Source organism: Syzygium oleosum, unplaced genomic scaffold (assembly GCF_021117445.2).
Source record: "Syzygium oleosum isolate NSW1041296 unplaced genomic scaffold, Sole_v2.1 Sole_v2.20, whole genome shotgun sequence".
In the NCBI taxonomy this organism is placed as follows: Eukaryota; Viridiplantae; Streptophyta; class Magnoliopsida; order Myrtales; family Myrtaceae; genus Syzygium; species Syzygium oleosum.
Genome location: NW_026607504.1, coordinates 2399087 through 2422198, shown reverse-complemented (window position 1 = coordinate 2422198; position 23112 = coordinate 2399087). Strand labels below are relative to the sequence as shown.

Here is a 23112-nt window from a genome sequence, read left to right as displayed (position 1 = left end):
GGTTTCGAGTGATTCGTAGAATAAAACATGGCAATGTCATATGCGAGAAGGCTCGAACATCTATTGTGATTTTCGGTCAAAGGCAAAGAGGGTCCGATGCATTTTTTTGACCATCCTTGAACTTTCAAAGCACAATAAGAGAGAAGACATCAATGTGAGATCCGAATCCTGTAACCTTCAACATTATTCTTCAAGAGCTTCTTTTAATTGCGCGAAATAATGTCAATCTCTCGGTAACACATCCGGATCACAAAGTTTGTGAAATTTGTACAAAGAGAGTTTTGGTCATATCTTTGAAGGGATGTATCGAGAACCGAAACAGAACGATCACGCAGAAAACAGAGAAAATAGACGATGCACGAATTTACCCAGGTTCACCCTCGATTAGGGCTACGTCCCGCAAAGAGATTTCACTATGTTTTCGGTTTACGCCACTCAACTCGTTACAATGATCGAAAAAACGAGTAAAATATATATATGCCCCAAACGGGCCCAAAACCTAAACCTATATGAAATCTCTTAATCTCGCACCATACGGGCCAGCCCAAACCCGTTGAGGTTTCGGGGGCTGCCCCGAGCCCCCGCCCGCTCACCGACGAGCGGGGGGCCGTCCCCGACCGGCGGAAACCCGCCGGGGCGCCCCCGAACCCCGCCCGCGACCGGGCAGCGGGGCACCCGTGTCGGGCGCTGCCCCGAACCCCGCATTCCGCACGCATGGGTCACGTGTCGTCGGACAACACTTCAATTTCCCTAAGCTCACGTGGGCGTTCCCGGTGTGAGAAACAAGGGTCCCCGAAGTATTCGCCAACTCCAACATTCTCCCACTTGGTGGATACTTCGTGCAAATGAGGGCCTTTCCAATATCATTCTTCTTCAATCCAATCGCAGTAGAGCACCATTCAAACTTCGCACCTGTGACGGCTTTAGTAAGGAAGTCAGAACTATTTTCTACCGTGTCGACCTTTACAAGCCGAACCTCTTTCTTCTCTACCTTTTCTCGGATGAAATGATATTGTATATCAATGTGCTTTGTGCGTGAGTGAAATGCTGGATTCTTAGCTAAATAAATAGCCCCTTGATTATCACATCTCACCTCTATGGCACCTTTCTCAAAACCGAGCTCCAAGCACAACCGCCGTAACCATACGGCCTCTTTTCCAGCATGAGTAAGAGCCATATACTCAGCCTCAGTAGAAGAAAGCGCTACCACGCTTTGCCTCCTGCTCATCCAACTCAATGCAGCACCAAACAATGTGAAAACATATCCGCTAGTGGACCGTCTACTATCAATATCTCCACCCCAATCAACATCTACATGGCCTACGATATCAAGCATGTTTCCATTCCTTGTACCTTCAAAACATAAAGAAAAATTCAAAGTTCCACGAAAATACCTGAAAACTCTTTTGATCGCATTCCAGTGTTCTCTACCTGGGTTAGACATGTATCGACTCAAGACTCCCACTGCTTGGGCTATATCCGGACGCGTGCACACCATAGCATACATCAAGCTACCCACTGCACTCGCGTATGGAATTCGGGCCATCTCTTCAGCTTCTTCATCTGTTTTTGGACATTGTTCCGCAGATAGCTTGGTCCCTAAAGGTATAGGGGTACCAACAGGCTTGCAGTCTATCATATTGAATTTCTTCAATATTTCTTTTATGTATTTCTCCTGCCCTAGCCACAGCTTCCGTTTCTCACGGTCCCTCCTAATCTGCATGCCCAAAATAAAATTTGCAGGCCCCAAGTCTTTCATTTCGAACTTTTTGGCCAGCAAACTCTTCACGGAATTCACCATCTTCACACTATTCCCGATCAACAACATATCATCCACATATAGCGTGAGAATGACAAACTGATCGCCCGTTCTCTTCACATAAACACAATGGTCAGAATTTGAACGCACAAAATTAAGCTGGAGCATGTACGTGTCAAACTTCTGGTACCACATCCTCGGTGACTGCTTCAGCCCATATAAAGACTTTTTCAATTTGCACACTAAATTCTCCTTTCCTCTTACTTCAAAGCCTTCTGGTTGCCTCATATATATCTCCTCCTCCAAGTCCCCATGAAGGAATGCCGTCTTTACATCCATCTGTTCTACCTCAAGATCATATGCAGCTGCTATGGACAGAACAAACCGTATCGAGGTCAACTTCGCCACGGGAGAGAAAATCTCGTCATAGTCAACTCCCTCAATCTGAGAGTACCCCTTGGCTACAAGCCTAGCCTTGTACTTCTCTACAGTCCCATCCGGTTTCAGCTTTCGCTTGAACACCCATTTACACCCAATTGCCTTTCTATCCTTAGGCAATTTACACAAGCTCCATGTTTCACTTTTATCAAGCGACTGCATCTCATCTATCATTGCGAGCTCCCACTGATTCGCATCATCCATAGATCTCGCCTCTTTTACAGAACTAGGATCATCTCCGGTAATGCTCAAAGCATGAAACGTACTCAAAGCACTAAGTGAGTATTGAAGTGGTACCTTTCTTTCCCGCGTCGATCTCCTGAAAGCCGGCATGCTATCTATATCGGTCTTCATCTGAATCTGCATCCTCGACTTCATTAACCGAGTCCCCTTGCTCAGATTCAAAATCAGACTCTACTAGTGTGCCTTGTGGAATCATCTTCACAGTTTCAGTTATAGGACTTTCTTCAAGCACTACCACTTTCTTGGGCTCATCACCTTTCTGTGTGCTAACCTGGGGTTGTGATTCACGAAAGACAACATCCCTGCTGTATACAATGGTCTTTGATTCTGGATTCCACAGCTTATAGCCTTTGACCCCTTCCTTGTATCCGACAAATATGTTCTTCTCAGACTTGTTGTCAAGCTTCCCCCGCTTCTCCTTGGGTACATGAACATATGCGTCACACCCGAACACCCGAACATGGGACAGATTCGGCTTCTTCCCAAATACTGCCTCATATGGTGTACGATCCTTCACTAATGAAGTCGGTGACCGGTTCTTCAAATAACTGGCTGTGGCTACAGCTTCTGCCCAAAATTCTAGCCCCAAACCTGCCCAACTCAGCATGCATCTTGCCTTTTCTATAAGTGACCGATTTAATCTTTCGGCTACCCCATTCTGTTGAGGCGTATATGGAGTCGTCTTCTGCCTTGCAATACCATTATCCACGCAAAATTGCTCGAACTTATCCGAACAGAATTCACCTCCGTTATCTGTACGAAGGACCTTGATTTTCCTGCCCAATTGGTTTTCAACCAAAACCTTAAATTCTCGAAATTTCTCGAATACATCTGATTTACTTTTAATAAAATAAATCCAACTATATCTCGAAAAATCATCTATGAATGATACATAGTACCTGGATCCTCCAATAGATGGAGTCGGAGTAGGTCCAAAGACATCGCTGTGAATCAGCTCGAGAACCTCAGTTGCTCTTGTACCAGTGTGTTGGAAGCTAACTCGGTTCTGTTTTCCATGGAGACAGTGTTCACAGAACCCGAAACCCATAGAGCATTTTGGAATTCCTTCTACCATCTGACTTGAAGCTAAGGTAGACAGTCCCTTTTCACCGATATGCCCTAACCTCTGATGCCACAGCATGGACGTTTCATGTCCATCTTCCTTGGCCTCTTCAGAAACGAACCCGCTACCAACAGTCACTGTTTCCCCGAGCAGCTTGTATAATGTCCCGTAACGGACTCCTCGTGCAATCACAATAGAACCTCGAGTCATCTTGCACGAATCCTTATCACAGCTAAAAATAACCCCCGAATCAGCCATCGTACCGACTGATAACAAATTTCTACTCATCAAGGGTATGTGCATCACGTCTGGAATAGTCTTCACCGTGCCATTACTCATCCTCAGCTTCACCCTGCCACGCCCGACAATTTGAACTGCAGTATCATCTCCGAGCATGACATCCCCACCATTATATTGTTCATATTCACAAAACCAGTGTCTATGAGGCGTCATGTGGTATGAAGCACCGGTATCGATCAACCATATATCCTTGTCTGACTGCGCCATACACACAGCAGCCAAATACATATCTCCTGCATCGACCTCCTTTTTACCCGAGGATGATTCAGCTTCTTTCTTAAAAACTGGCTTGTTTTTACAGTCCCGCTTCACATGGCCCCACTCTTGACATTTCCAGCACTGTACCCTTCTCTCCCTACTCTTCGATCGCCCACGAGATTTGGATCTGGATCCTCTCGGATTCAGAGTCTTATCTGCTGGCCTTCCCCTGGCCGCCAATGCCTCTTTACCGGAATTTCCCGATCCCTTTCTTCGTGTCTCCTCCGATAACAAGGCAGAACACACACTTTCATACGATAATTCCTTATCCCCACCACCGATCACCACAATCAGGTTATCCCATGAATCCGGCGGGAACAGGCAAGCGTGTTATTGCCTTATCATCATCTTGGAACTTAACACCGATTGATACGAGTTGACTAATCAATGTGTTAAAGTTATACAGATGTGCAGAAAACGAGTCGCCCTCATGCATCCGAAGATTATACAGCTTTTTCCTCAAAAACAGCTTATTAACCAGACTTACTTTGATACAACGACTCCGGTTTTCGCCATAGGTCCCCGGGCCGTAGGTTCCCCCATCACGTTTGTCGAATCGAGTCTCGAGACAAAGCCGAATCAAACCCTTTGCTCTCCGATCAATCCGATTCCAGTCTTCAATCTCCTTCGGATCTGCCGGTTTGGAAGTTGAATCCCCATCGTTCACCGCTTCCTTGCCTATCACGACACCAGGTTGCGCAGCAACAGGCCTTTCCGTTTCGATTGCCGACCAGAGATCTCGATCACAGAGAAGATCCTCCATCTTCATCTTCCACAGATCAAATCGCATCCCATCGAATTTTTCTATCTCAATTCGTGATCCTCCTGACATCTCGAATAAACCCTAATTCCTCGAACAACTCCGGCTCTGATACCAATTGAAGGGATGTATCGAGAACCGAAACAGAACGATCACGCAGAAAACAGAGAAAATAGACGATGCACGAATTTACCTGTGTTCACCTCGATTAGGGCTACGTCCCGCAAAGAGATTTCACTATGTTTTCGGTTTACATACCACTCAACTCGTTACAATGATCGAAAAACGAGTAAAATATATATATGCCCCAAACGGGCCCAAAACCTAAACCTATATGAAATCTCTTAATTTCGCACCATACGGGCCAGCCCAAACCCGTTGAGAGGTTTCGGGGCTGCCCGAGCCCCCCCGCTCACCGACGAGCGGGGGCCGTCACCCGCGACCGGCAATGGAACCCCGTCGGGGCGCCGCCCCGAACCCCGCCATGGCCGGGCAATGGGCACCCGTGTCGGGGCGCCGCCCGAACCCCGCATTCCGCACGCATTGGTCACGTGTCGTCGGACAACACTTCAATTTCCCTAAGCTCACGTGGGCGTACCCGGTGTGAGAAACAAGGGTCCCCGAAGTATTCGCCAACTCCAACAATCTTGCTCATTTATCTTATCAAGTCCTATTGAATATGTGAGCAGTCCAAGAACGGATCTGGCCGATCAAATTCTAGGAAGAACCGGGTAGGGTCACGATTGTAAAACTGGCCATGGCAAGTCCTATTCCGGTTAAAGTCTCTCAATGCTCGTTTTTATTCACTTTGGGTATGTTTGGATTGATTTTCATCATTCACCTTTTTTCTTTTTACTCTATCAAAATGTGGTGGCTTACATATTTGAAACACTTGGAAATTTACAAAGTGCAAAAGTTGACACGTTTTGTAAAATCAGAAACATTTGGGATTTAGACACTTTGAGCTTTGTTGGCATCGAATCGAGTTTGACTACGATCCGAGTCAGACTCGACAGATTTGAGTCAACCTCGATAAACATGAGTTGAGCTCGACAGGTCCTAGTTCAGTGGTGGGCGGGTTGCGGTTTGGGGCTAAGTGGGTTCTGATTGTGGGTGGATTTGAAATGATGGGAGGGGCAAAATTGGGAAATTGGGAAAATGGTAAGTTCAAAAATGCAACTTAGGATGTTAACGGTTGGTTTCTAAAACTCAAGGTGCGAATTGATATATAGTTAAAATGTGAGGAAGCTTTTTAATATTTTCCCCGAAAGAAAAATCAACTTAGAATAATAAAACTTGAACGACTCACCATTTCCATTAGACGTCGCGAGTCGGATCGATCGCGAAAGAGCACGTACTTGGACTATAAAGTACATGACCATGCCGATGTCATCCTTCTTTGAGGCACTTTCACCCCTGATGAAGTCCTAAATTGAACTTTCCATGATTTAAGTTCGAACGTGTTTTGGCCTTACGTGTCAATGACTTGGAAATTCCTAACATGCTATATGGACAAGACATCGTCTGCGTTCGGTTGTGGTTATCATTTGCGTTTACCTTTCTAACGGCGGCATTTATCAAGCTATCTATATGCGCATTTGTGCCAAAAAAAAAAAAATATGCGCATTTAATTTTTTTGCAAAAAAATAAAAAAAATCACACACCTCAATTTCATTCGTTTCGTCTTATATTACAATTTAGATATGCATTTCATTCAAGATTTTTTTTATAATATTTTTCATTGCATACATATAATTCTAAAAATAAATTAAGCCACTGAAGCAATTTTACACGAACATATACATACATAGTTTTTCTTTCTCGCCATCAAATGCCGCTCCAAAACCAGTATCATTCACCCGTATGAAAATTAACTTGTTTTTTCTCTTTATGTTTCCATCTTTGCAGGGAAAAGATTAATCGTTGATGCGTATCTCTTTTCGATTACCAACTCTTGAACATTTCCTTCCACGCGCAAAATCGGTTAGCGATTTACATCCATATTTGCTAAAAGAAGAATCATTTGATTATAATCATGGTGAGTAATGGACTTCGTCTAAACCACTGGGGGTTGCCCCAGTGGCCACCTTTCCCACATGGGAAGGGGGAGGTGGGGAGTTTGAATCTCCACCTTCTCAGGGGGTTAGGGGTGGGGACATTTAGTTTCAGGTATGCATTTCGACTCCCACGCTCTGCAAGGAGGTATGACAAAAGTCTGAGAGTGAGTTGAGAGTTAGAGTAGGACAAGATCAAAAAAAATAAAAATGGACTTCCTCTAGAATCCATAATTGCTCTAGAGAAAGGAAATGACATATACAAGAAAAATAATTGGATACGAGGGTTGTCCTTGATTGTTCCCTTGATTCTTTCTCGAGAATCCATGGTAATATTACTCTAAATTGGGAATCAGATAGCCCATTAATAATTCTTTGCATTCCTTAATCTTCATCCTTAAACATTGTTTGACGAGGAAGGAATTCAAGGGACTGATATGTTAACAAATCTCAGATAAAAGACCGGTGACAGAAGGCATCATTATGTCAATATAACATACCGGTTATTAGTTGATCTATTTCAATCCGTAAGATTTCCATTCCTTGAAATTTGACACATCCTCTAGTGGCCTCCGCAGTATTGCCTGATCGAGTGAAGATTGGTGATGATTGAATCGGGGTATGATTGTTGAATGAAGCACTATACAAATGTAGGTCAAAGAATTTATTTTATCTTAATTTCAATAGTACTGTTTTGCAATGGCAAATTCAAATCATGCTTAGACTTTATGTCCTTAGCTATTTCTGTTGGGAGTCATGATGGATATGCCCAGAAACGAGCTTGCGCAGGAAGAGAAGACGGGTTTAGCTAAGCCTAAAGGCACAGTGAAAACCATAGAGGTCATTCTTAGACTTGTCTGTTGCTGTTTCGGTTATTTCCCTGAGATTCTACTACCTTAGTTTGCATAATAGTCTACTCGATGTGAAATGTTGAAAGTGAATTGCAATGTTATACTACAGTGTGATAATGGTGAACCGATCCATTGTATCGACATCCTCCGGTATGGTCATCCACTTTCGAAGAATCACATCCGCCAGGTATGACTGAATTCAATCTAATTTGGGACAAATGATGTTGAAATGTTATGGAGACCGAACCTTATGAGCAACCTAATTGCGGTTTAACCATTCAACCATATGAGACAACATCCTATTGAAGGCCAGCACGTAGGCATTGCAAGAGAAGTCAAAATTTTCAGGGATACAAACCAATTTTGATGGTTTTCGGTGATTCTCCTGTTGATTAGCACTTAGTTGGGCTAGCAGAAGCTGAATCCATCACCACCATCGTGGCTCTTAGACTAAACCAAGCTGAAGACCAAGACAAGATTAACGCAATTTAAACATATATGTGGACGACAACATGAGATGCTTTTAGGAGGCCCAGGCCAAAATATAGCCATCCTAAGCAAAAAGTAGTTTCAGTTTCTTAGGAAGAGAGCCAGTTAGATGGCTCTTTTCTCTGATCATCTAACGAAAACTGAAACTTTCATCTTCGATACTTCACAGATAAACCCGGTCTCAAGCCCGAAGTCACGTGAGGCATACATATCCGAAGGCAAGTGCTATCCAGCTTGGTGGGACTATGGAGAATGCCCCGACGGAACGGAACCCATGCCAGAGACCATAGGTACGCCTATGGCAAAAATACGTAGCCCATCCTTTCCTTACAACAAATGAAGAGAGTCAGTCGAAGCCAACTTGACCCGATCCAAGCTGTTGGTCATGAAGTATGCGCAATCCAAATAAAAGAAATGTTCTTAAGAACGTAATATTTGAGTTCATTTTTCATCACAGAGATGCTCTGATTGCATTAAAGCAGACATCCTAATGAATATAATGTAATGTTACATGGAATAGTATGCCCAAGTGTCTTACTGTGGAGAACATGCGTATGTCAATGTGGGGAACGCCACAGTATTGGACAACGAAGTTAGTTACTGTGAAATGTGGGTTGTGGCGGCGCAAAACAAGAATATTAATACTATGGAGGTTGGATAGACGGTTGTCACGACGACCCTCCCAAAGGTTATGGGAACGGGTTTGGAAGTATTGCTTGACAGACAGTCCGAGTGGTTCATCTAAAAGATTGTTCTAAGGACCCATCTAAGGACAATCCAAGGGGTCCATTGATTATGATCCTAAACTAACCTGAACCATTCTAGTAAGGAAAAGCAACAAACAATCTATTGAAATGGTGAGAATTAAAAACCAAAGCATTTAAAAGCTCAAACAAAAAGTGCAAAAATGAAAACCCAATACTTGTCGGGCAAAGAATGTACATTGTCACGTTATAAGCCCCAGGACATGATCCCCATGGGCTAAATTCAAACCAAGTTCAATTTCTCACCTAAAAGACTAATCTTTTTTTAATAATTTCAACATTAAGGCTTAAAAAACACCAAAGGAAAACCTCACTATGGACAAAGATCTTAAAGACACTAAGCGAATGCTCACTGTTGTCTACCACCCAGAAATCATGACAAACCAGAAACTAACGTACAAGGGCTATTCAGTTACGAAGCCCGATCCGACTCAGTTGGATCGAACCCAGCTGGGTCGGAACGTGACAAGGCTATTTCTAAGCGACGCCGCATCAATCACCTTCTTCTCATCTCTTCTCGTTCCCATCGCTCGCTTGAACAGACGAAGAAACCTTCTCCGTCGCCGGGGACAATGGGGTTCTTCGACCTGAACATCCCCTATGACGCCTCTTCTTCGCCGTCTGACAAGGCCAACCGCGTCAGAATCGTGGCCAAGGCGATGGAGCTCGGCTACGACGGTGTCACCCACAAACGCTCGATGAGGGGTCATGTCCAATCGCTACCCCTGCTCCACTCGCTCTCCTCGTCCGTCTCCCCCTCCACTGCTGCTTCCTCGGCCTCCCTCTCAACTTGTTCGCCTTCAAGCCTTTGAAACAAGCCGTCCTCGATCACGTTTGTGAGCAGTCCGACGTAACGTGACAGCATGACGCAGTTAGGATTCTTACTTCTCTGTTCGGGAAATCGAACGGCTCAGTGTTCATCCTCGGATGTCGGAAATTATGACGGAAATAGACTGAATTTATCTTTTTGAAGAATGCATGACTGTTTAAAAATGGAGAAAAGCAATGGAGATTGGAGCAGTTCCTACTACATCTCACGTTGATTCAGGGAGCAATTGATTCGTGTATCGATCTTTTGTTTCAATGGAAATTGTTTCGTAATAGTCTCGTCCCGAAACTTGCGTAGGTAGATATATAATTGCCATTGATGTCTCCGGGAAGCTCCCCTTTCGCTTGAAGCACCCCATGGTCAGAACTGCCATTGAGATCTGGCCCCTACTTTTTATTCCTTGTTTTACACGTTTTAATTTCACGGTAGGGATGAACGATGAACTGTGGACACTTGCTCTTTTTATAAGTCCTGTAATAGTTTTGCAATAGGAATTCGAGATCCTAAAATGATAAAGAGAGATTTCTTTAATCACATAAGAATTATGTACTCCGCAGGAGTGCTGCTTAGTTAGAGAGCTTGGAATCATCTTGTAGTTTTGCATATATTGCATTTCTAGAGGAATAATAAGTGCAGCCACTTTGGATCAGTTGTGCGGATGACTTATCGAAATTTGCTAAGAGTTGATCAGTGCAATTAGGATGATCGGGTTTAGAGGATCTTCGAGCAAGCAGTTTTGTTCCTATAAGATGTTTCTTTTTGAGGAATGTGTTAGCTTGGAGTTTGACATGTTCTTCTATGTCAAGTTGGAAGTTGCTGACATCACAACTACAGCTCAATTAGTCATCTTTCAACTCGATTATTTCATCTTTCTTATTTGTTCTTTTGAGAAGACAATACTCCTTTTTTAAAGCTTGGTTTAGAAAGTACTTGTATTTGCAGTTTTCCATACTGAAATCATTTGCAAATGAGTATCAGTATAGCCTCGTAAATCTTTCAGAACATTGTATGGACATTGAATGTCAGTGAAATTAGAGGGCCTTCCGATGTTGCAAATGTGTCATCCTGGTAGATTGGACACGCCCTGGACAAAAGATTTGTGCAAGGATTTAAAAAGAGCCGGGGCATATTTTGGTTTACATTATGCTACAGATGAAAACACCATGGAGAATCTGAATTGAAGTCCTCAAGAATAGTTATTTTTGGTCTATGATAATTTTCCTTATTGTGGAAATGTTTCGGAGTCTAGCCAAGTAAGGGAACATAGAGATGATGCAACCTTACGTGTAGAAGTACATTCTTCAAAATGTGATGATTCTATGGAATCAAATGATGAACTAGAAAATGATGAGTCACGGGCGCGGGTTGCTATGGAACCTCAGAAACTTTGTACAAGGGGATGTGTTGTAATCGGCGACGCAACGAAAGCGGATCGTAACTTTATAATTAAGTCGGGAGCTATAGAAATCGACAGAGAAATAAAACGAGGAACAATAAAAGGACAATAAATTTTACATGGTTCGGTCCGAATGTCGGAACCTACGTCCACGGGGACAGTCAACAAATAATCCACTAATAAATCAGAAAATTACAGAGTTCTAATTACTCACATAATCGAGTGTTTCCTAGCCCCAGTATATACACAATACCCACAGTTTTTAATAACTCAACTTGATGGACTCTCTTTACGCGCAAATCTCTCGGAGCTCTCACCTCTCTTTTTCTCTTGCGCTCTCTCTCTCTCTCCCGTTTCCCACCGTCTCTTGCTTTTATAGAAGCAAGGGAGCAACTTCAAGACAAGAGAAAGTCAAGCATGCGCCCGATTAAGGGATGGGTTGCCGTCTTCACAGATCTTGTCCATGGACGTTCAGCTCCTTCAATTAACGCGCACACGGGAGCTTCATTATTCTTTCCTTTACAACCAAAGAAAATAGCAAAGGAAAGAAGCAAAAGATGTTAACGAAAGAAGACGAAACAAGCCCACAACTTTTTCTTAGGTCAATCCTTCTTGCGATGGAGAGTTTCAATGTAAAACCAAGAAAGAGAAGCTTGTGGGATCATCTTTCATTTAATGCAAAGATAGTGGAGACCTCTTTTTCAGCTGAAGCAAATCTCTCTTCAGTCCCGTGCGAGAGTCAAAGACAAAGAGAACAACTCTCTGCCATTTCGCGTGGAGTGCCCTTCCAGGACACTACTTCGGATATTTCTTTTCCTGTAAAGTTGGTAAAGAAATTCTGACCAACTTACACGATTTCGCGTAAATTTTGGCTATTTATTTAACGTTTAATTACATAAAAAAAATTAAAGGTTAATTCTTAACCCTTAAACAAAAATGATTCTCACTAACTTGCATAACATATAGACATTAGCCCGGCCCGTTTCCTCCCTCACTCCCTCACGCTTTCACGGTTCTGGCAGAACCAACAGAGGACAGCCAGAAACAGGGGAAGCAGGACAGACGCCACAGCAGGAGGGCGGGCGTCGATGAGGCTGACGGTCCGCGGAAGGTCGGAGAGGCAGGCAGCTGTTGGCCCGGGGATAAAGAGTGGCCGAGAGAGACACGGCCACGGGGGAGTTAGAGGGGAGATCGGAACAGAGAGAGACGGAGAGCGTTAGCAAGAACAGAGAGGGAAAGGGGGAGTTTCCGGCGCCGCCGCGCCTCCACCTCAGCCGTCAACCCTCGCCGACACGCCTCGTTTTCTCACGGTAGGTCTTGGTCTGTGTTTTTTTTATTTTTCTTCAACGGGTTGTGTCGATTTCCCGAGGATCCTAGCTCGGAGGGGGGCGCGAGGTGACCGGACGTGGTCCGATCCATCGACTCATTCGCCGCGGCCGAGCCGGGTAGGAGGTGCCACCGCGACCGCCGCTGTTGTCGTGCCCCGTGTCTCGTTGCCGGGATCCTGAATTCGTGTGTCGAGAGTCACGGTCCGGTTTGAGTCTCGATTGAGCGAGAAATCTTTCGTTTTTGTAGCGCGCTTAAACTGTTCGTCGAAATGCCTGAATGAGATCCGGTTGTAGTTTCCACGTTTTGGCCGAAGCTGTGTTGCCCTCGTGTTGTTTTGCTCTGTGTGGCGTCCTTGTCGTGTGTGATGTGCTCTCGGGTGTCGATCGTTTTGTTCGTTCCACGGCGTTTTTACCCCCTTTGCCACTTTTTCTACAAACGGCCGAGAAAGGGTATGCTCGACGTGGCCGTTGATAGGGCATCGCCGGGCACTTGGCCCAGCTCGGCTGAGGTAACGCAGCCTCAGCCGGACGGAGGCGAACGACATGCCTTGCCGCGGCCATCTCCGTTGCAGCGAAGCTGCTGCGATGCAGTGACGGAAGCCGCGAGCCGGGCCGGGCTTGGCTCGCGGGTGGGACCGGCCCGGCTTATTTTGTTCTGTGTGGCATTGCACGAGTGACATTTGCTGTAGTTGATTTTTGGTAAACCACGGACAAGATCTTTTGAAGAAATCATTTTCTAGAATTAGCGGGTTGGGTAATTTGATTAGAATCACGGTGAGTAATGGACTTCCTCTAGAATCCATAATTGCGCTAGAGAAAGGAAATGACATATACAAGGAAAATAATTGGATACGAGGGTTGTCCTTTATTGTTCCCTTAATTCTTTCTCGAGAATCCCTGGTAATATTCCTCTAAATTGGGAATAAGATCTAGCCCATTAATAATTCTTTGCATTCCTTAATCTTCATCCTTAAACATTGTTTGATGAGGAAGGAATTCAAGGGACTGATATGTTTACAAATCTGGGATAAAAGACTGGTGATAGAAGGCATCATTATGTCAATATAACCAGTATGTTATATTGACATAATTTGGCAATATAACCAGTGAAGATTGGTGATGATTGAATCAGGGTAGGATTGTTGAATGAAGCACTATACAAATATAGGCCGAAGAATTTCTTTTATCTTAATTTCATTATTACCGTTTTGCAATGGCAAATTCAAATCATGCTAAGACTTTATGTGTTGAGCTATTTCTGCAGGGAGTCATGATGGATATGCCCAGAAACAAGCTTGCGCAGGAAGAGAAGACGCCTTTAGCTAAGCCTAAAGGCACAGTGAAAACCATAGAGGTCATTCTTAGACCTATCTGTTACTGTTTCGGTTATTTCCATGAGATTCTACCAGCTTAGTTTGCATAATAGTCTACTCGATGTGAAATGTTGAAATTGAATTGCAATGTTATACTACAGTGTCCCGATACAGGTGAAACGATCCATTGCGTCGACATCCTCAGGCAACCCTCCTATGATCATCCACTTCTGAAGAATCACATCCTCCGGGTATTGCTGAATTCAGTTTAATTTGGGACAAATGACATTGAAATATTATGGAGACCGAACCTTATGGGCAACCTAAATGCGGTTTAACCATTCAACCATATGAGAGAACATCCTATTGAAGGCCAGCATGTAGGCATTGCAAGAGAAGTCAAATTTTTCTGGGATACAAACCAATTTTGATGGTTTTCGGTGATTTTCCTGTTTATTAGCACTTAGTTGGGCTAGCAGAAGCCGAATCCATCACCACCATCGTGGCTCTTAGACTAAACCAAGCTCAAGACCAAGAGAAGATTAACTCAATTTAAACATACATATGTGGACGACAACATGAGATGCTTTTAGGAGGCCCAGGCCAACATATAGCCATCCTAAGCAAAAAGTAGTTCCAGTTTCTTTGGAAGATGAGGCAGTTAGGTGGCTCTTTTCTCTGATGATATAATGGAAGTTGAAACTTTCATCTTCGATACTTTACAGATAAAACCGAAGTCAAGCCAGAAGTCATATGAGGCATTAGTATCCGAAGGCAAGTTCGTTCAAGCTTGGTGGAAATATGGAGAGTGCCCTGAAGGAACGGTCCCCATTGCAGCCAGCAAAGGCACACCTACGTTAAAAAAATCACACCCATCTTTGCGTTTCAACAAATGAAGAGAGTCAGTCAAGGCCAACTTGACCTGATCCAAGCTGCTGGTCATGAAGTATGCGCAGTCTGAAGAAAAGAAATGTTCTCAAGACCGTCACCTTTGAGTTCATTTTCGTCACATAGATGCGACATCACAACTACAGCTCAATTAGTCATCTTTCAACTCGATTATTTCATCTTTCTTATTTGCTCTTTTGAGAAGACAATATTGCTTTTCTAAAGCTTGGTTTAGAAAGTACTTGTATTTGCAGTTTTCCATACTGAAATCATTTGCAAATGAATATCAGTATGGCCTCGTAAAGCTGTTAGAACATTGTGTGGACATTGAATGGCAAAGGGGATTTCCTTAAGAATTGCTTAAGCATGGAACGTATGAGCACTCTTGGCCATCTTTTGGGCACTGAGTTGGTGCTCCAAGTGTCAGAATATTCTTGCATGCTCATCAATTATTACTGGACAGTAGCCACGAGTCAGTGCCCTTCATTTTAGTAAAAAACTTGTCATGGTTTTGTTGGTGGCACATTGATGATGTCCAGTGCAATTTGAATTTCTTTAAATGATGTTTTTTCCTTCTTTTTTGGTCTCGAATGTATGGCAAAAGCACTCTGATGTACTTAGTACTGGGGATAAGCGGTTCTAAATTCCTTACTGGTTTTACTTGGAACTTGGAGCCTACCTTCGGATATATGTTCCTCATTTTTTGGAACCTGGAATCTACCTATCGAAACCTAGAACCTAAAATTTATCCTGTTACAAGTTACAGGGTCTAATAGGTTTTTTTTTTTTTTTTTTAATTTCATTTTTAGTTAAACAAAACGAAAATGAACGCAATAATACTGAACAAGCTTGTCATTCACCAAAGAGAATACAAAAAACTAGTTTTTCTGGCATTATGGTTCAAATAAATACAATTAAAATGAAAAGTCATTACGTGAATCAATACTAGGGGTGAGTGGTTTCATGTTCCATACAGGTTCCACCTGGAACCTACCCATGAGAATACGTTCCTCATTTTGTAAAATCTGAAACCTACCCTATCATAGGTTCCAGGTCGGTTCCGAGGTCTATCCAGGTTGCACATATATTATTAATTGAACAATTGTAATGAATCATCACCTTTAATGACCACCATTTGCTGCTATGATCTACTGACCACAATTTATATTTAGACACATGAAGAATATGAAACATTAACAAGTCATGAAATGATACTATTTAACGTCATGAAACACTACAGGATCACGCAAAGACATAGACCAAGAAAAAACACAAAAAACTTGTTTAGGTTTCGGGGTCCTAGTTCCAGGTTCCATCTACCCAGAACCGAAAACTTACCCGTCGAAACAGGTTCTCAAATTTTTTGAACCCGGAACCTACCTTGCATACCTTGAAACTTGAAACTTACAAGTTCTCCCTGGTCAGGTTCTCAGATTTCAGGGTAGAACTTGAAACCATGCTCACCCTTCTTAGTACTTGTTCCATTAATTTTTAGCTACTGGTGGATTGGACGCGTGGAAAAAATCTTATCACCACAAGTGCAAAATCTTCTGTCAATGGAATTAGAGGGCCTTATGACATCCTGGTGGATTGGACACGCCCTGGACAAAAAGATCAGTGTTAGGATTTACGAAGTGCTGAGGCATATTTTGGTATACATTATGCCACAGATGAAAAAATCATGGAGAATATGGATTCAAATCCTCAAGAATAGTTATTTTTTGGTCTCTGATAATTTACCATATTGTGGAGATGTTTCGGAGTCCAGCCAAGTAAGGGAACGTAGAAATAATGCAACCTTATGTGTAGAAGTACATTATTCAAAATATGGTGATTTTATGAAATTAAATGATGAACCAGAAAACGATGAGTCACGGGAGGGGGTTGCTGTGGAACCTCAGAGCTTTGTACGGGGGGATGCAGTAATTTCTTAGCCTAATTTGAATTTAATGTCATCAGGTACTAGGTATGCACCCTTTCCTACCTTGTCAGATTTAGATTACTTACAATGAAATGGCCGTACCACAGAGCCTTTGCTAGACAATTCTTACATTAGTTTATTAGGCATTTACGAGGGAGACAATCCTCCCTATCTACTTCATGTGAAGATGAACTAAACCAAGCTCAAGACCAAGACAAGATTAACTTCGAAAGAATGTTCGGTCACAAAAAGTTGTGCATTGTGATCATGAGTAGCCTTCTCCACGAGGAAGTACATTATCAATGGGGTACCGTGTCTGCATACATTATCTAGGGTTTTTCTCTTCTTTTTTCTGCTGGTTTAACTTCAAACATAGGAAAATTTGACAATGATTGGTTATGCTCATGAATAGGAAATATGTAGAATGCGTAGAAAGACATGTATAATTGTGTATATATGAAGTAGAAATTAAATTCTCTCTTCTCTTTACTTTTTGTTAGAATCCCATATGATACAATTTATGAGTACTTGGTGCAAGGAATAGATACCAAATGAACCACTCATATCAGGGACCATTTGGAAATAATAATGCGAGCGTACAAACATTCAAATGCACTCCAAAGTACGTCATTCCTTAAAATTTTAAAATAATTACTCGTTTCACCTAATTAATTGGACTCAATTTCACTCAAAGACTTGAGTTAACGATATCTTGGGTAAATGAGCAACTTAGTTTTGATTCCGATAATGTGGGACTATTGCATATAAAAAGTTTGTGGAATCAATGCTAATTGTTGTAAAACCTCCAACAAGAGATAGCCCAGGTCTAAAGCTGTCATTTATATGCAACTAGACCAAATTTAACCGAATAGCTAACTTTTATTAAAACGTATGTCCAATGTGGACTTCTCCCATTCCCAGCTCTACAGATCTTTGGTACTAGTATAGAGCTCAAATTAACTAGATCTGTCAAAATGGGTGATAAATCTAATTCTTAACCCATATTTGATGGGCCGAGTTATTGTATAGGTTAGTTATATTTAGTAAATAAGTTATAAATGGGTTTAGAATGGTAAAACCTAAAATAATATGAGTATTAAATGGATTCACAACTTAGTTAGATTTAATCCACTTCTATGACTCTCAATTGACTCTCACTCTCGCCCTCACTCGATCTCGCGCTCGCTCACTCCGCGCTCCAACCTCAGTTTGAGTATGAGTTTTTCTATATTGGATTGAATATGGAAGTGCTTTAGCAATATGGGTAAGATTGAGTACGAGTTATTAAATTTGTATCGCATGTAAATGGGTCAAAACGAGTTAAATGGGTTAATTTGGGTCGGTCATTTTCTACCCGATCCGATCCAACCATTTGACGGATCTAAACATGGGCTACATCTGATTTCTTCAATCATACATATAAATTGGCAAGAAACTTTCTCTCTTTTGGACCCAGAGAAACAGCAATGCTCGTTACAGTTACCAAACTTAATCAATTTGCCGATAAATTACTGATGTATTTTACTGGCGGCTGCAATCGCTGGTCAACAATGTGGGGTTTATTAACGTTAACTAAGTAGAAGAGTCGTGATTTTTTACTTTCAAGATATCAATAATCTATGCGTAACTTTGAAGGTCACATTAATTGTCCTTTGAGGAAGGGCAAATCAGAAGAAAAGAGAGCAGAAAAAGGGAATAAAAAAGATACGGGCCGTTCAAGATACAAATGTGTTGAGGTGTCCACATCTCGAGGTCGAGGGACTTCTTATTTGTTTTACGTGGGACTTTTGTTTTGGCTGGTGATAAGAACACAGATGTTTTCCTCATTTTGTTAATGTGTTTCTAAGTCACAAGAAGAACACACGCACACACACCAAAAAACAAGCACGTGGTAAACACATTGAACTGTTCTTTTTGTATAAAATAAAAAAATCAGGATCCCATCGACTATTGCTGCTTATTATATATTATTCTAATTCCCCTTTCGAATCTCAAGGTTTGGTAAGCACCGATTGCGGGGCAACCATCTTTGCGTCCCCCTCCGAATCTCAATGTTTCCACAGCATTGGCTCCGGGTCAGCAACGTGGCAATCCGACCAAAAAAAAAAAAAACAGCAACATGGCAAGCGGGGAAAATAAAGAAATATTGTTGAAGGGGACCAATCTAAGTATAGAGGATAAATAAATCCAGTAATTCAGACAATTTCCATTAACAAGGATAGAGATTTGACTACCATGTCAATTTTTCCACAGCACATTAAACTAGATAGTTATGCTTATTCGCATTTAATTATTAAGTTGGGATGAATTTGCCCGCAAGTCACCGATGTAAGATACTTTTTAACATTTCTAATAGATTTCTTTTGATATTTCATTTTCATTGAAAGCTACGTATGACTTCTCGTTTCTCGAGTTGCCCATGCATAACCAAATAAATTTCCTCACGTGAAGCTTTTTTTTTTATGAATGAAATTGGCTAGTGCATATAACAAAATTATCCTTTGGTGATGGTGCATGGCAAGTGAAGGTGGCCGGTTCGAACCATGGTAAGGTTTGTTGATAGCGGTGGTTCATTCGGTGGTCGTTGTAGATGATTCAAATGTAGCAAGAGAACTTCGGAGATACAAATGTCCAACATGGAAACATCGTCTGCGAATCAATTATTTCTGGTCATGCCAAATGCTGAAAATGTGAGCCACAACACATCCTCCTTGTATTAATCACTCCTCCTTCTCATAATTTACCGGATGGTTTTTCGCGGTGGATTCCTCCAGCGGAAAAAAAAAACAGTTAATTTCACTGTGTATTGTAAAAAGAATAGCGCATAATCCGATTTTACTTTGATGCATTTGCTGACGAAGACTTAACTGCAAGTCTTGGTCTTCTTGTATTGTAGCCACTAGCAACGACTCGGTCAACTATAAAGTGAAGAATTGAAGATCGGAGTAATGCATGCGCGAACAAGCACCACATGGGGTCGGTTGTTACTCCCTATGCTCATAGTATATTCAATGGACCAAGAACTTTCGATAATAATCGCCTAAATCCGAGTCCATCCTATAACAATGTACTGCCAAGCACACTTGAAGAGCGCAGTACAGGGGAGAGTTGTATATCAAGAAACAAAATAATCACTACCAATGAAATATACTGGCCAATAGCCATTAAGATGAAGTTCAAATCGTTGTGTCGAGAGCTCGTGATATGAATATAAGGCGTGCATGCATATCTTCCTCACACTTCTCTCTCTCTCTCTCTCTCTCGTGTCCGCATTGAGCAAAGTTTCTAAGTTTTCATGGGACGCTAAGTTATCTCAGAGTAGAGGTGTCAAAATGGGTCTTAAACCCATTCAAAATGGGTCATATATGGGTCACTTTAATTTTAAAGAGCTAACCTTAAATGGGTTTTAAATTTTAAAGTTTAAAGATAAATGGGTCTAAATGGGTTGAGTTTGGAACCCATGTCCAACCCACCTACTAGACCCATCCACATACTCTCTCCCTCTTTACAAAAATGTTTAAAAAAAATCGAAATTTAATTATTTTTATTTTTTCTCTTTTTCTTTTATTTTTTCTTTTTTCTTTTCTCTTCTTTCTTTTTCTTTTTTTTTTTATTTCGGTCGGTGGTCGGCCACGGCGACCGGCCATCGGGGCGGGACGACCTCGCCGGAGGCGGGCGAAGCTCGAGCTCGCCGGCCTCGGGCGAGGCTCGAGCCTCGCCGATCTGGTGAGCCTCGAGCTCGCTCGATTCCGGCGACCTCGAGGCTCGCCCGATCCCGGTGAGGCTCCAGCCTCGCCGATCTAGCGAGACTCGAGCTCGCCGGATCTGGCGAGGTGGAGCCTCGCCCGAGGCCGGCGAAGCTCGAGCTTCCCGGCCTCAGGCGATCTCGACCTCGCCCGAGGCTGGCGAGCTCGAGCTTCGCCGGCCTCGGGCGAGGCTCCACCTCGCCAGATCCGGCGAGGTCGAGCTCGCCTGAGGCCGGCGAGCTTGAGTCTCGCCAGATCGGCGAGGCTGGAGCCTCGCTTGAGGCCGGCGAGGCCTCGGCCTCGCCAGATCGGCGAGAACGAGCTTCGCCGGCCTCCGGCGAGCTCGTCCTCGCCTGTGGTCGGTCGCCGGCCACGGCGGTCGGCGATCGGCCAAAAATAAAGGAAAAAGAAAAAAGAAAAAGAAAAAGAATTAAAAATTCGATTTAAAAAATAAAAAATATTAATTTTTTTTTATTTTCTTGGATAATGACTCTATGGAAAATATTTTCTAGAAATGTCGCATTTTTCGCAAAACAAACAGAACCTCAATTTTAAAAAAAATTATAAAAAAATTTCACTAGCTTTGTATTGCATAAAATGTTTTAGCAGTATAATTTTAAAAAAAATCATAAGAAATAAGTATTCCTAGATTAGGTTAAATATAAAAATGTTTTAGCAATATGGGTCGGGTCGGGTATGGTTTGGGTATGGGTCGGGTCGGATCGGGTATGGGTCGAGATATTTATACTATGAATAAATGGGTCATAAACGGGTTAATGAGTCAATTTGGATCGGACCATTTATGACCCGACCCAAACCCAACCCGACCCGACCCACCCGTTTAACAGGTCTATCTCAGAGTAAAGTTTTGTGCCTGTCATTGCTTGAAAATATTGTGAAAATGTGTTTTATGTGTGATAAGAACGTTACAAGATTGAATGCTGGCAAAATGGTATCGACTCATTCGATATATCAAATATCAAACCCAGGATTCGCAGTCCGAAAAAATTTAGAAAAGCGTGCATACATTATGGACTTTTGGCACGAGTAGTTACTAAAGCTGTAAATGGTCCGTTATGTTAGCATGCTTTGCTTGGAAAAAAGGAGAGAAAATGGAGGGAAAAGAAAATTTGATTGAGAAATTGAGAACAGTTTAAGGGTGTGTTTATTTTACGGAAAATGTAACGTTTTTGGAAAATGTTTTCCGGAAATTTATTTTCCAGGGAAATAGTTAGTTTTTTCTTGTTTGGTGATATGTAATTGAAAATATTTTCTGGTGTTTGGATCTCATTTGGAAAATGATTTCAATCCCATGATTTTATCTCAGGCAAAAAAAAAAATTCAAATTTTTAAATATTTTTATTTTTAAAAATAAAAAAGAAAAAGTAAAAAAGAAAGAAAAGAAAAGAAAGGAAAGAATAAAATATTAAAAAAGTAAATGGAAGCAATTCTGGAAAGTGTTTTCACCTTCTTAGATTAGGAAATTCACTTTCCTAATTTTATACATAAATGTTTTCCTTGACCGGAAAGTGTTTTCGGTTGACTAATCATTGTCGGTGAACCAAACAAGTGAAAGTCCGGAAAACGGATTCCCGGAAAACACTTTTCCCGAAACAAATGCACCCTAAGTTTCGTTTGTTTTGCAGAAAAGTAATAATGTGGAAATTTTTTTCCAAAAAATGATCATTTATGTCGCTTACAAAAATAAAGAAACGAAATTTTTTTTCATTGTCCACGAAAATATTCATACATAAATTATTATTGATAATAAAAATATTATTTATTGACTAATTATTTCAAATGATACAAGCGATCATTTGCTAGAAAATATTTTTCAACTCATTTATTTTTCGCAAAATAAACGGATCCTAATTTCCGTATTATAAATAATTTGACTTGTGGACATCCTCCACCCCTATTTTCTACTCCCCTTTCTCCCAAACACAGAGTGATATTTTCCTGTAAATCGGGGTTCGTGCTTCGTACCATATTATTGTCCCCATCCATGACGTCAGGAAATGTTGGCCATTCTTTTGTCCATAGCCATCCATTAGTTACGACCTTATAATGAAAGAAAATGGATATCATTCTCATTTGATCTAGCGTCAAATTGTCGGTACCTTAGTGAACTTGTTCCAATGATCCGGCAGAAAATTGCGGTTCCATTTCATTGAGTTTGTCTTTTTCTCTAAATTTACAAGGTTTTATCAGCATCGATTGTGGGGCAACTAATGCATACACCAAAGAGTCTTACAACATAGCATACGAAATGGATGAAGGGTTCATAGACGCTGGAAAGAATATGCAAATATCCACGAAGGTCATATACAAAAATAATCTACAATTGTCAAAGAATGTAAAGAGTTTTCCCAACGGAAAGAGGAATTATTACAGTTTAAGACCTGATTGAGGCAAGAACAACACCTATTTGATTAGGGCATCATTTTGGTATGGGAACTATGATGGGAAGAATCAGAGTCCTACATTTGACCTATACATTGATGTTAATTATTGGCTCACGGTGTATTCTTCGGATTATTTCTATGAAGAGATAATGTATGTGTCCCAAGCAGATGATATACAAGAGTGTCTTGTGAACACTGGCAATGGAGTGCCCTTCATTTCGGCATTGGAACTAAGAACTCTTAATGATGACATCTATCGATTGGGATCTGGTTCTTGCATCTCAATCGGCGGTTCAACATCGGATGA

The 23112-nt window shown here is 41.9% G+C and overlaps 1 protein-coding gene and 1 pseudogene across 1 annotated transcript; both read left to right on the top strand.

Moving 5' to 3' along the window:
- Positions 1-12164: 12164 nt before the first annotated feature.
- LOC115683983 (uncharacterized) lies at positions 12165-15089 on the top strand. Its single transcript, XM_030608656.2, has 4 exons — positions 12165-12514; positions 13797-13886; positions 14007-14096; positions 14571-15089. The coding sequence occupies exons 2-4, from the start codon at positions 13803-13805 to the stop codon at positions 14739-14741; spliced, it is 345 nt and encodes a 114-aa protein (XP_030464516.1). The 5' UTR covers positions 12165-12514; positions 13797-13802; the 3' UTR covers positions 14742-15089.
- A 2825-nt stretch (positions 15090-17914) lies between these two features.
- LOC115665397 (probable LRR receptor-like serine/threonine-protein kinase At4g29180) lies at positions 17915-23112 on the top strand (annotated as a pseudogene).